The 12,947-nt window shown below is 43.0% G+C and overlaps 2 protein-coding genes across 2 annotated transcripts in view; one reads left to right on the plus strand and one right to left on the minus strand.

Moving 5' to 3' along the window:
• LOC306934682 (breakpoint cluster region protein-like) overlaps positions 1-12,947 on the minus strand; it is a 103,860-nt gene that overhangs the window by 27,259 nt on the left and 63,654 nt on the right. The window contains exons 16-18 of the mRNA XM_079517360.1: positions 11,477-11,608; positions 6,764-6,823; positions 4,973-5,082 (exon numbers count right to left, since the gene is read on the minus strand). Coding sequence (XP_079373486.1) covers positions 4,973-5,082; positions 6,764-6,823; positions 11,477-11,608 — 302 coding nt within the window. The remainder of the gene's footprint in view (positions 1-4,972; positions 5,083-6,763; positions 6,824-11,476; positions 11,609-12,947) is intronic.
• Positions 672-2,850, plus strand: LOC306934697 (uncharacterized protein). The gene is made up of 2 exons (XM_079517385.1): positions 672-1,232; positions 1,778-2,850. Exons 1-2 carry the CDS (start codon positions 884-886, stop codon positions 2,629-2,631), a joined length of 1,203 nt encoding a protein of 400 aa, XP_079373511.1. The 5' UTR covers positions 672-883; the 3' UTR covers positions 2,632-2,850.

A 12,947-nucleotide genomic window follows, 5' to 3' on the forward strand; every position in this document is an offset into this window, starting at 1 on the left:
AAAAAGCCTAATCAACAAAACTATACTCTAAACTGGTCCAACACTGGCAGAAAGTGTCAAGGGGTGCACACGCTTATCCGACACACCAAAACTCCGACATGCGTTGATCCGACATGCGTCGCGTCGTGCATGCGGTCAGGGTTAGGGTTTGGGGTAGGCGGGTGTCGGACTAAATAATGACTGTCGGACTGTTAGTATGTTCGGAACTTATGCCTGTACCGATTGGAAATTAGCTGTGAACTTGGCAAAAACACTGTTCAGAGAAAACTAGTCTTCTAAAGATGCCAAAAAGGTACAATGGATGAGATAATAGTCGAGTAGAGGTTTATGATGATATATGATATAAAACAGTTAGAAATCAAAAGAAAGAATATGTACAGCAGAGGCGAGGGGGGGGGGACTTTGATATGTGACTCTGTGAGTGCTGTAGCAGTGGGTGGAGCGTGGGTTGACTCTGTGAGTGCTGTAGCAGTGGGTGGAGAGTGGGTTGACTCTGTGAGTGCTGTAGCAGTGGGTGGAGAGTGGGTTGACTCTGTGAGTGCTGTAGCAGTGGGTGGAGAGTGGGTTGACTCTGTGAGTGCTGTAGCAGTGGGTGGAGAGTGGGTTGACTCTGTGAGTGCTGTAGCAGTGGGTGGAGAGTGGGTTGACTCTGTGAGTGCTGTAGCAGTGGGTGGAGAGTAAGTTGACTCTGTGAGTGCTGTAACAGTGGGTGGAGAGTGGGTGGAGTTTAGTCAGAGAGCAGAGCAGAGGACCGAGTCAAGTCATTGACCTCACGACCATGGAATGCCAGCGAGGAAAGTCCCAGACGGTAAAAGTGGGCTTCAAATGTTGACCGACCGAGTGAACCGAAGGAGATGAACTATTTGGAGTTTTTGAAATAGAGATGTCGTCCGACAGCTTTTCAGCTGCTGCGTCAGAGAAGGAACAGATCTACCAGGCAGCCATGCTGAAGCATCCTGTGATAAAGTTACACAGGATAGAGGAGGAACAGATCTACCAGGCAGCCATGCTGAAGCATCCTGTGTTGAAGTTACACAGAATAGAGAAGGAACAGATCTACCAGGCAGCCATGCTGAAGCATCCTGTGATAAAGTTACACAGGATAGAGGAGGAACAGATCTACCAGGCAGCCATGCTGAAGCATCCTGTGATAAAGTTACACAGGATAGAGGAGGAACAGATCTACCAGGCAGCCATGCTGAAGCATCCTGTGATGAAGTTACACATACAAGGTATGTGCATGTTTTCATGTCACTGTACACTTTGATTTCATCTTCATTGAAAGCACATGTGCAGAAATGTTGTGGGTACTCAGTGGAGAAACGAGTAATGCTTCCTCCTAACACCAGCTAGCTAGCTAGCGCTGTGCGTGTGTGGTGCGGGGGCACATAGAGATCTTCATTTGTGTTTGTGTTTGACAAATATCTCTGTGTGCCGTGTGTGTGTGTGTGTGTGTGTGTGTGTGTGTGTGTGCGTGCATGCGGTTGGGCAAAGGTCTCTTCGGGACATAGATCTGTGTGTGTGTCCGCATGCGGTTGGGCAAAGGTCTCTTTGGGACATAGATCTGTGTGTGTGTGTGTGTGTGTGTGTGTGCACATGCGGTTGGGCAAAGGTCTCTTTGGGACATAGATCTGTGTGTGTGTGTGTGTGCGCATGCGGTTGGGCAAAGGTCTCTTTGGGACATATATCTGTGTGTGCGTGCGTACAACACAGCTTGCATGTTATTTTAAAACATTTTATTCATGTTTTTTTCCTCTCTCCTCATTCTCCATCACAGATGTCTTTCCTGCCCAACTCAAACATATCTACAGAAGAAATAGACCTCTCAACCAATACCAGAGAATTCACACAGGCTTGAAGCCCTACGGCTGTGACCAGTGTGGGACTACGTTCAGCCAGAGCAGTGATCTAAAAGTTCACCAGAGAATTCATACAGGAGAGAAGCCCTACGCCTGTGACCATTGTGGGAAATGGTTCAGGAGGAGCAGTACTCTCAAACGTCACCAGAGAAATCATACCGGAGAGAAGCCCTACGCCTGTGACCAGTGTGGGACTAGGTTCAGCACGAGCAGTAATCTTAAATGTCACCAGAGAATTCATACTGGAGAGAAGCCCTACTACTGTGACCAGTGTGGGACTAGGTTCAGCACGAGCAGTGGTCTAAAAGTTCACCAGAGAATTCATACAGGAGAGAAGCCCTACTACTGTGACCAGTGTGGGACTAGGTTCAGTCAGAGGGGTCATCTCAAAAGTCACAAGATAATTCATACAGGAGAGAAGCTCTACCACTGTGACCAGTGTGGGACTAGGTTTAGCATGAAAAATCATCTCAAAAGCCACCAGAGAATTCATAAAGGAGAGAAGCCCTACGGCTGTGACCAGTGTGGGACTATGTTCAGCATGAGCAGTCATCTAAAACATCACCAGAGAACTCATAAAGGAGAGAAGCCCTACGGCTGTGACCAGTGTGGGACTATGTTCAGCACGAGCAGTCATCTAAAACATCACCAGAGAATTCATACAGGAGAGAAGCCGTATGGCTGTGACCAGTGTGGGAAATGGTTCAGCACGAGCAGTCATCTCAAACGTCACCAGAGAACTCATACAGGACTCTCTAATGATGTCATGTAGTCAGAGAGCAGGTAACACTGGTGTAGCTGATCTACAAGCTCCCTCGCAACACGTTGTGAGCTTGCAGATCAGCTATTTGTGCTGGTTAAAACACAATTCTGAGTATGACCTATGTATTTAATGGACATTACAGTATATCATTTTTTTTAATTCATAAAATGAAAGCGCTTAGGTGTGCCTGTGATTTTTTTTCTAGTTTACATAATAAAAGTATTAACAGGAGCTTGTATAAATGTCACTAAATAATGATAACAAATTATTGTTTACACCATAAACATGAATGGTTAAAGAGTGACACCTGCTGGATATAACACTAACTGCAGTCCTTCTCAAAGCTTTTCATCTCAAAAACACCCAGTTTGATCAGGACAAAAAAGGATGTACAGTACATACAATTGATACAATTGCTTTTTCATGTCAAGGACATAAATCAACATTTATTAGCCTAATTAGGCTAATAACATCTTGAAAAGATATGCCAGGGACCCCCATGAGAGAAGATTTTTATTACAGTTCTAGCTTACCGTAAGAAGAACCCATTTAATGGCATTTTTATCTCTGGGACGGTGGGACCCCAATCTTAAAATCAATGTTAATTTAACTCTGAGTGGGTGTCTATATGAAGCAGTTAGACTGGTACATGGGTGTCTATATGAAGCAGTTAGACAGGTATATGGGTGTCTATGTGAAGTAGTTAGACAGGTACAGTACATGGGTGTCTATGTGAAGCAGTTAGACAGGTACATGGGTGTCTATGTGAAGCAGTTAGACATGTACATGGGTGTCTATGTGAAGCAGTTAGACAGGTACATGGGTGTCTATGTGAAGTAGTTAGACATGTACATGGGTGTCTATATTTTTACCATGTTATAAAACACGAAAAACACGTCCTTGGCGCTCCAGGACATCATGAAAAAGAAGTTAAATAAGTCCTTGGCGACCATTGAGTTAAGCTACGAATATGGAAGTGATTAAAGTGGGTCATGTTTGCATGCTTGGAATTGTAACAGCAGAAATCAATAATATAAAAGCAGTATTCCGATATTAACCTGAGGGCCGCATTAAGTGAAGGTGGGGGCCGCATGTGGCCCCCGGGCCGCCAGTTGCCCATGTATGGCCTAGATCAGGGGTGCCCACACTTTTTCAACTTGAGAGCTACTTTCAAAATGACCATATGGACAAGTAAAGATCTACCCACCGGAATAAAAAATACTATGCCATTGCTGAAAATAGTTTAAATATGTACCCAAGAGGGCTTTGGAATAGCGGAGCTGGCGTTACATATAAGACAGACAAATGCACATTGAATGGGAAATTGAGGGGGAAATTGGAATAGGTAGGGTTTTTGTATTTCATTTGTAATTACACAATTTACACAATTTAGGCATTTAGCAGACGCTCTTAATCCAGATAAAATACTACAGACAGCAACACTCTTGGAAACAAAATACTGCAATGTGGGTTTGAGCTGACAGGCCCTTTTGATGTCAATCAAGTCACCTTAACCCATTTTGACCTGAGATCAGATTCTACAAATGTCTTCTACATCCTGACAGTTTTCTGAAAAAGCTATGTTTCTATGTCAGTGGTTCTTTGATTTTTCAAAAATAGCAGACCTACAAGCTCGTAGCGCACCACTCGGTGGCGCGCTATATGAGCTTGTAGCTCTGCTATTTTTCAATAGCTAAAGCATAACATAATGCTAACACCAAAAGGGGTTCCCGCCCAACATGGGTTAATTCAAGTGGCAGATGCCCAAATAGTTTTTTTTTTCTCATTTCAATTACTTAAAGGACCACTTCACCACTTTTCAACCTATCTTCATATAATAGGTCCTCACTAATAATCATGAAAAAAATGGCGCATTTTTTTCTACTCGGTCTGTGTCTCATAGGAGGGCTGTGGGCAGTGGGGAATACAAGCTAATAGAAATTGCAGGCTTTCTAGTCCTGGAAAGTTGCAATGCAAAAATGGAAGCCATCGTTCTCACGACAATGAAAATCTAAACATTTTTGTAAAAAAATCGTGTTTAAAAAAAAAATCTGCCTAATGATGATGTCACTGGAAGACGGTTTCTAAACTGCCCACAGCCCTCCTGTGAGACACAGACTGAGTAGAAAAAAATCGTGCCATTTTATCATGATTATTGGTGAGGACCTATTATATGAAGATAGGTTGAAAAGTGGTGAAGTGGTCCTTTAATATTCTTTAGAGGTCATGTGATCTTTTAGGCACACCTGGTCTAGATATTACTCTAGCTCATGAGCATTGCTCCCAGTATTACACACAGAGACGACGAGCAGCTGGTACAAGATCAAGATCAAGGTGTCAATTAACTCACTTTGTTACGGCACTGATTTTCACTCCAAACACTCCCGACTGTTTCCGCGACGGCATTCTCTTCAGGCTAAACTCTCTGCTGGTAAACTTCATAGACAGCTTCACCTCAACCTGAGGAAGCACACAGGAGGTGATGGTAAACAGCAGGTATATAAGGTTGGATTATAGCTACCTGTGACAGTCAGGTTACAACTTAAAGGGACACTTCACCCTTTTTGCAAAACAATATATGTTAATGATGTTTAGGAGCTTTAGAACACTTTCCTGGGGGTCTTTATGTGTGTAATATGTGGTTTTAGATATTTTAGATTGTAGCAGTGAGCACAGTGTCTCTGATGTCATGGACACTGGGCTCACTTACTTCCTGGACTACATGTTGTCTCAGTAAGACAGCCCTCCCCCTATCCACAAGGAGGAGCAGTGCACCAAAGTATTATGGGAATTATAGTCCAGGAAGGAAGTGAGCCCAGTGTCCATGACATCAGAGACACTGGGCTCACTGCTACAATCTAAAATATCTAAAACCACATATTACACACATAAAGACCCCCAGGAAAGTGTTCTAAAGCTCCTAAACATCATTAACATATATTATTTTGCAAAAAGGGTGAAGTGTCCCTTTAAACAAGTGGGCGGCTGTGGCTCAGGAGGTAGAGCAAGTCGTCCAATGATCCCTGGGTTGGCGGTTCGAATCCCGGCTCCTCCTGTCCACATGTCGAAGTGTCCTTGGGCAAGACACTGAACCCTACATTGCCTTGTGGCAGCGGTGGCCGAACGGTTTGCGGAGCGGTCTTGATACCGGAAGGTCGCCAGTTCGTATCCCCGGACCGGCACGTTAAAATGACCACCGCTGAAGTGCCCTTGAGCAAGGCATTGAACCACTACCATGAAAAGTTCTATGAGCAGGGCCTGGCTGTAAACAAGTATCTGATGCTTAGTCCAGTTACCCTGGGTAAATATAGTAACTTTGCTTTGCTTTACTTTGCCTCCAATGAGTCGGTCGGTGTGAGCTTGCCACCATTGGTGTGTGAATGTGGGAAGTGAGGACGCTGGCGTCGACTGTTCGCCGCTTCACCTCCCAATGTATGAATGAATGAACCATTGTAAAGCGCCTTGAGCACTTGGAAAAGCGCTATAAAAATGCAATTCATTAAGTATCAGAGTGCGTGGAACACACAATACAAGGACACTAGGATCAAGCAAACATAGGGATGTGTAAAATATATGCATGTCAGTGTTGTTTTCGTCGACTAAAACTAAGACGAAAATGTTTCGTCGACTACCTTTTTCCACTGACGAAAACTAAATGGAAACTAAATGAAAACTAAGCTATGATGACTAAAACTAAGACTAAATATATTGACGATTTCGTCAACAAATAAAAACTAGACTAAAATGTTAGGAAGGGACTAGTGGACAAGAGATCCAGTATAAGTAATTTAACACTTGGTTGCATGCTGAAAATAGCCGATCTACAAGCTCACAACGCGTCGCGCTGCGACGCGTTGAGAGCTTGTAGATCGGCTATTTTCAGTAAGTGTAAAAACGGCCATTACGATGGCATCAAGGCCCGCCTAAATACATTTAGTCGACTAAATCAACTGTAGATTTAGTCGACTAAAATCTTGTGATAATTAGTCGACTAAAACTAGACTAAACACTAAAACATTCCGGGCGACTAAAATGTGACTGAAACTAAAGGAAAACTATTGAAGAGACTATGACTAAAACTAAAATCAAAATGTGCTGCCAAAAACAACACTGATGCATGTACTGTGTAAATAACACCTACCCCATTCATGTTGATAACCGTCCTCTGCCAGTCTTTGTTCTGCAGGCTCTGAGGATCCAACTGGAAGACATTACAGAAACACTGTTCAAAACAGGCCCAATTCAATCAATTTGAGATGTCTACTCTCCAAAACAATAGCAAATATTTGGCTCTCAATTGATCGGTGCCTTACAAATACAGAGGGTATTACAATACAATAGACTGGGTATGTGCGTGACATCAACATCATACCCGGAAGTTATGCAGGAACGCCTATTGAGTGGCAAACAACTACCCCTATAGAGCGTCGCAGTTCCGCCCCCTACCATGGACCAGGAAATGAATCCCAATGCATTTTTCCCATAAACATTTAAAAAAGTATTTATTTAAAGACGGTTACGCCAGGGACAAAGCCAACTCGAGTCGTGACAACTCATGACAACACAAACAATATTTTGGACCAAACAAATAATTACAAAGAAGAAAAACAACAAAGAAATTGTTGTAACTTGCCGTTTTTTTCTCCTTTCTAATTATTTGTTCGGCCCCAAAAATTGTGTTTGTTGTCATGATTTGTCACGACTCGAGTTGTCTTTGTCCGCGGCGTAAACGTCTTTAAATAAATACTTTCTGAAATGTCTATGAGGAAAATGAACGGAGAATCATTTCCTGGTCCATGGTAGGGGGCGGGACTGCGACGCTCTATTGGCCTGAATATACGGATTTTTATCCAATGGAAATATCCTTAAAAAGAAAACGGGGTCGTATTATAATCGGGGACTAGAGACTATTTGACATTCAATGTCCACAAATGAGTCTTGGAAAGAAAATGGGGGTCGTCTTATAATCACAGTCGTCTTATATTCGGCACAATACGGTACTTTCAGGCCTCAAGATTTGTACACTCTCAGAGTTAAACTAACATTGATTTTACAATATAAATTGGGGGTCGCAGAGATAGAAATGCCATTAAATGGGGGGTCCGTAGACTAATGCATGTCAAACTGGGGTGTCCTTGAAATTAAACGGGTTGAGAATCCCTGCTAGAGCTGTAAAAACCTTCTCTTATGAGGGGTCACCGGCATATCTCTTCAAATGGGGGGGGGGGGGGGGGGGGGGGGTCCGCGGGCTGATTTAGTGTCCATGTGGGGGTCCTTGACATGAAAAAGTTTGGGAACCACTGCATTAAACGACGTTGCTTGATTGATTGATTGATTGAATGAGAATTGATTTCAGCTGTACATTGCATACGGTACTAGTATTATTTCTCACTAAATCTTCAGAGCAGAGTACATGATTCAACAGCGCCGTCCTGTTTGGACTCGGAGGGCCCGTCCTATAATTAAGTACCACAGACGAAAAACAGTCTAAGTTTCAGACTGACCCCTCCACGAAAAGGCCTTGTTGTCCTGAACCCTTATCTATCATTTATACATTATGGATCAATAGTGTGGATTTAGACTGTTATTCGTCTGTGGTACTCAATTAATCAACACAGATTCATGAATCGATTCATCACATCCTCTGATCAGCTTTACATCTCCACCTCCGGTGTTGATTTCGGCGACTAAAAACCAAGACGAAGAATGTTCGTCGACCACCTTTTTCCACCGACGAAAACTAAATGGAAATTACATGAAAACTAAGCTATGATGACTGAAACCAAGGCTAAGTAAATATACTGACAATTTCGTCAACAAATAAAAACTAGACTAAAATGTTCAATCTGCATCTCCATTGGTCCATATTCTATCCCATAATATCTGCCGTATGGTCCATTGTTACACAGCCACACACTTCCTAAGTCTGACCTGTGCCAGATATCCATGTTCCAGATATCCATACAGAACATTTTCTCACAGCTCACATTATGCTACTCATTTAACCCATTTTAGACCAGAGTTAAAAACATTCACTTTGAAAGAATATATATTCAAAGATTTGCGCCACATTTTTTACGATTTTTCAAAAATAGCAGACCTACAAGCTCGTAGCGCGCCACTCGGTGGCGCGCTATGAGCTTGTAGATCTGCTATTTTTCAATAGCTAAATTCTAACATAATGTTTAAAACACCAAAAGGCGTTCCCATGCACCCAACATGGGTTAAAACATTTAGACCTGAGGACGATTCTACAAAATGTCTTCTAAATCCTGACAGTTTTCAGAAAAACCCTATGTTTCTATGTCAGTGGTTCTCAAACTATTTCATGTCAAGAACCCCCAGAATTATATGTAATTGGCCGCCGACCCCCATCTGAAAATATGTTGTTCCAGGGACCACACCAGATGCAAGGACTCGAGTTAAAAACGTTCACTCTGAAAGAATATATATTCAAAGATTTGCGCCTCATTTTCACGATTTTTCAAAAATAGCAGACCTACAAGCTCATAGCGCGCCACTCGGTGCCGCGCTACGAGCTTGTAGATCTGCTATTTTTCAATAGCTAAAGTATAACATAATGAAACACCAAAGGGGGTTCCCACCCAAAATGGGTTAATATCATGTGCTACAACGCCATAATCTGTTACGTAAGCATGATCCAATAGACATGTGGCAGGCCAAAGTGTGTCATGAGTTTATAGAAAAAGTTGAATATAAACACATACTGAATCATAGAAGCCAAAGAAAGACACTTTCACGCATTAGAACCACAACCAGTACACATAATTCTAAAGATATAGCGTGCCAAAAGACATCCACTGTTGTCTATCGTTTGTCAGTCCTCAGCCCAGTATAAGCCCTATATCGCTCACTTAAATAAATCGGTTCAAGAACACAACACCGTATCAATAAAGCCTAAACAGAGGAGAACATGGCACAGTAGGGAGCAAGCAGGTGTTATAAAACGACTTGATTTTGAAACAATTTGTGCAGTCTTTGACCAGGGGAGATATTGCAATGACCCAAATGTAATCATCCCTCTATTGGATGATCAAATGAGGGTCTCTCTCTCTCTCTCGCTCTCTCTCTATTTGGAGTTGTGCCAGGGACTACATTTGGTAAGCGTGTGTCTCTCCTCTCTCCACCACTAATCCTCGCTCTGTCGCGACAGCCAATAAGCAGACAGGGCTGAAGTGAGTGACTTCCCGGTGACCCCGTAGCTCATTTTTCAGAAAGGCCTCACTCACTGGAGTGCTGTCGAAGTCAACAGTGTCCACTTGACAGAGCGATGGTTGTATAGGCTGAGAGAAGTCCATTCATTACAAGTCAGGGTTGGGATGGGTTTGCTTCCTTCTTGCAGATTGCATATTAATTGTTTAAAATCATATGCAGAAATCCATTCGAATGCCCAGTAAATTGTTTAGATTCAGTGCTTTATCTCCGCTATGTTTGGCTTGAAATGCAGAATGTGTATAATCATCTGTTATCTATGTGTTTACTCTCACTGGGCCGGTCGTCGTTGTAATAGTACTGTAGTAAAGTATACATCTCCCTCTGTTGGCCGGGTAGCTCAGTGGGTAGAGCTCTCGGCCTTTGGACCACAACGTCATGGGTTGGATCCCGTGCCACCGCCAACTCAGCGTTATGAGTAGCACGGCTTGGGTGCGGCAAGTCGTGCCGGAAGTATACTGGGAGCTGATGGTAGGTGTGGCGCTCCACCTCAGCACTCCATCTCCCAGGGGTCTAGTGCATTGTAACGGGGATAGACTCCATCTCCCAGGGGTCTAGTGCATCGTAACAGGGATATACTCCATCTCCCAGTGGTCTAGTGCATCGTAACGGGGATAGACTCCATCTCCCAGGGGTCTAGTGCATTGTAACAGGGATAGACTCCAACTCCCAGGGGTCTAGTGCATTGTAACGGGGATAGACTCCATCTCCCAGGGGTCTATAGTGCATTGTAACGGGGATAGACTCCATCTCCCAGGGGTCTATAGGGCATTGTAACGGGGATAGACTCCATCTCCCAGGGGTCTATAGCGCATTGTAACGGGGATAGACTCCATCTCCCAGGGGTCTATAGTGCATTGTAACGGGGATAGACTCCATCTCCCAGGGGTCTATAGTGCATTGTAACGGGGATAGACTCCATCTCCCAGGGGTCTATAGCGCATTGTAACGGGGCTAGACTCCATCTCCCAGAGGTCTATAGTGCATTGTAACGGGGATAGACTCCAACTCCCAGGGGTCTATAGGGCATTGTAACGGGGATAGACTCCCGTGTGTTACCGGCTGAGACCGACTACAAGCCACTCCTAACCTACTACTTCTTCTTCTTACTACATATCCCAATTTTATTTTTTTATGGTTAATGAAATCCTGTTCCATGTAATCCATTAACTTTCATCCCTAGCAATATTGTTTTTCCTTAGCCATTTACATTCGAAGCCATATATTAACGGCCCACTTCCCTAGACGTTTTTTTATTTTTTACCCATTTAGGCCTGAAACCTTATGTTTCTTACTTTCTGTATCAGTGGTGCTCAATATTTCATGTCAAGGACCCCAACAATTATATGAAATATGCCTCTGCCCCCCCCCCCCCCCATCTGAAAATATGTTGTTCCAGGGACCCCCCCCCAGAAGCAAAGATTTGAGTTAAACGTTCACTCTGTAATAATATATATTCAAAGATTTGAGGCACATTTTCACGTTTTTTCAAAAATAGCAGACCTACAAGCTCATAGCGCGGCACTCGGTGCCGCGCTATGAGCTTGTAGATCTGCTATTTTTCAATAGCTAAAGTATAACATAATTCTTTTTTAAAACACCAAAATGGGTTAACCGATACCTTTATCTGCCCCTTGGCCATGATGCGGTCTGTGTTCTCTCCGTCGTCTTTGCTCTGCTTGCTTTTGCTGTAGCACTTCTCGTAACACAGCAGCCGCAAAGTCTGAGAGCCCTCCAACTCGATCTCGAACTCCTGTACGGAGAGACAGATATGGTAGGAGGCATGTCACGTAAAAATAGAGTACCGTGCGCAGACATTTCTCAACACATTTTTGAGCGGTGCAACCATATTGTGCAGCACTCCTATGCCCAGCTTTGTCCCTCCCTCCCTCCCTGTCTGTCTGTCTGTTTAGGGTACCAACAGGGGGGGCGCTGTTGCACCACTCACTTCAGACAGGTCTGATTTTTCCTAGTATAATGAGTCTGACAGGCCCACAAATATGCAGGCAAAAGGCTTGTGAAGCGTGAATGCCTCTCTTCCAACACAACCCTGCTTCACATGAATCTTTGAGAATCTTGAGGCTTTATCTTCTCAGGAAACTGAGAAGTTTTAATGCTAGTAAACACACCCTGACCATGGTCTATATAGATCACTCACTGAGAGTGTTCTCACTTTTAACATCGTGTCCTGGTTTGGGAATCTCTCAGTTAGAGATAAAAAACAAGCTCACCCAGGCAGGTAGTCAACCAGGCAAGTAAGATCATTGGAGACAAACAATTGCAACTTCAGGACATATACAACCGCTCCATAACCAAAAAGGCAATTCAAGATTTACAATGATTCTACCCACCCTCTTCGCTCTAAATTTGACTTGTTGCCATCGGGCAGGAGGAGGCTTAGGGCAAAACTAGCTAAAAGGAAGGGTTACAAAACTTTGTTTGTGCCAATACTGCTGTGGACATTTTAAATAAGAAAATGTTTAAATAGTTCACCTAACCCCCACTGTTCATGATCACTGTTGCTGTGTTTATGTGAATGCATGTTATATAGTATTTGAATGCATCTGTGTATTATTATTATTATTATTATTATTATTATTATTATTATTATTATTATGTAATGTTTAATTGTTGTAACTGACTGCCGGTGTGCCAAAGACAAATTTCCATTTTATGTAAATTTAATGGACAATAAAGTTCTTTATCTTTATCTTTCATGAATGCAGTCACAGACATTCAAACCTCACGTCTGTTGGCCACCGAGTTAATAATTCCACTAGGAGAGGGGTTTCCGTGTTCTAGATCAGGGGTGGGCAACTTTGACGATGGCCAATATATTTCCACACTCACTCCAGAGGGGCCACAGTGCATATTACTGTCGTAGCAAAAATAGCCGATCTACAAGCTCAAAACGCGTCGCGATGCGACGCGTTTTGAGCTTGTAGATCAGCTATTTTTGCTATATTTGAATTGAAAACCTGAATTTTGTTTTTTTGCTATTTTTGAATTGGAAACCTGAAAAGTAACCTTTTTATTGAATTTCAAATGCATTTAGTTATAGTTATGTTAACTTTATGAACTGTTAACATAAC

Source organism: Electrona antarctica (assembly GCF_951216825.1).
Source record: "Electrona antarctica genome assembly, chromosome: 12".
NCBI lineage: Eukaryota > Metazoa > Chordata > Actinopteri > Myctophiformes > Myctophidae > Electrona > Electrona antarctica.

Coding starts and splice junctions, on each gene's coding strand:
- LOC306934697 (XM_079517385.1), top strand. CDS start 884: ATGTCGTCCGACAGCTTTTCAGCTGCTGCGTCAGAGAAGGAACAGATC. Junction 1,233..1,777: donor GATGAAGTTACACATACAAG/GTATGTGCATGT, acceptor TCTCCATCACAG/ATGTCTTTCCTGCCCAACTC.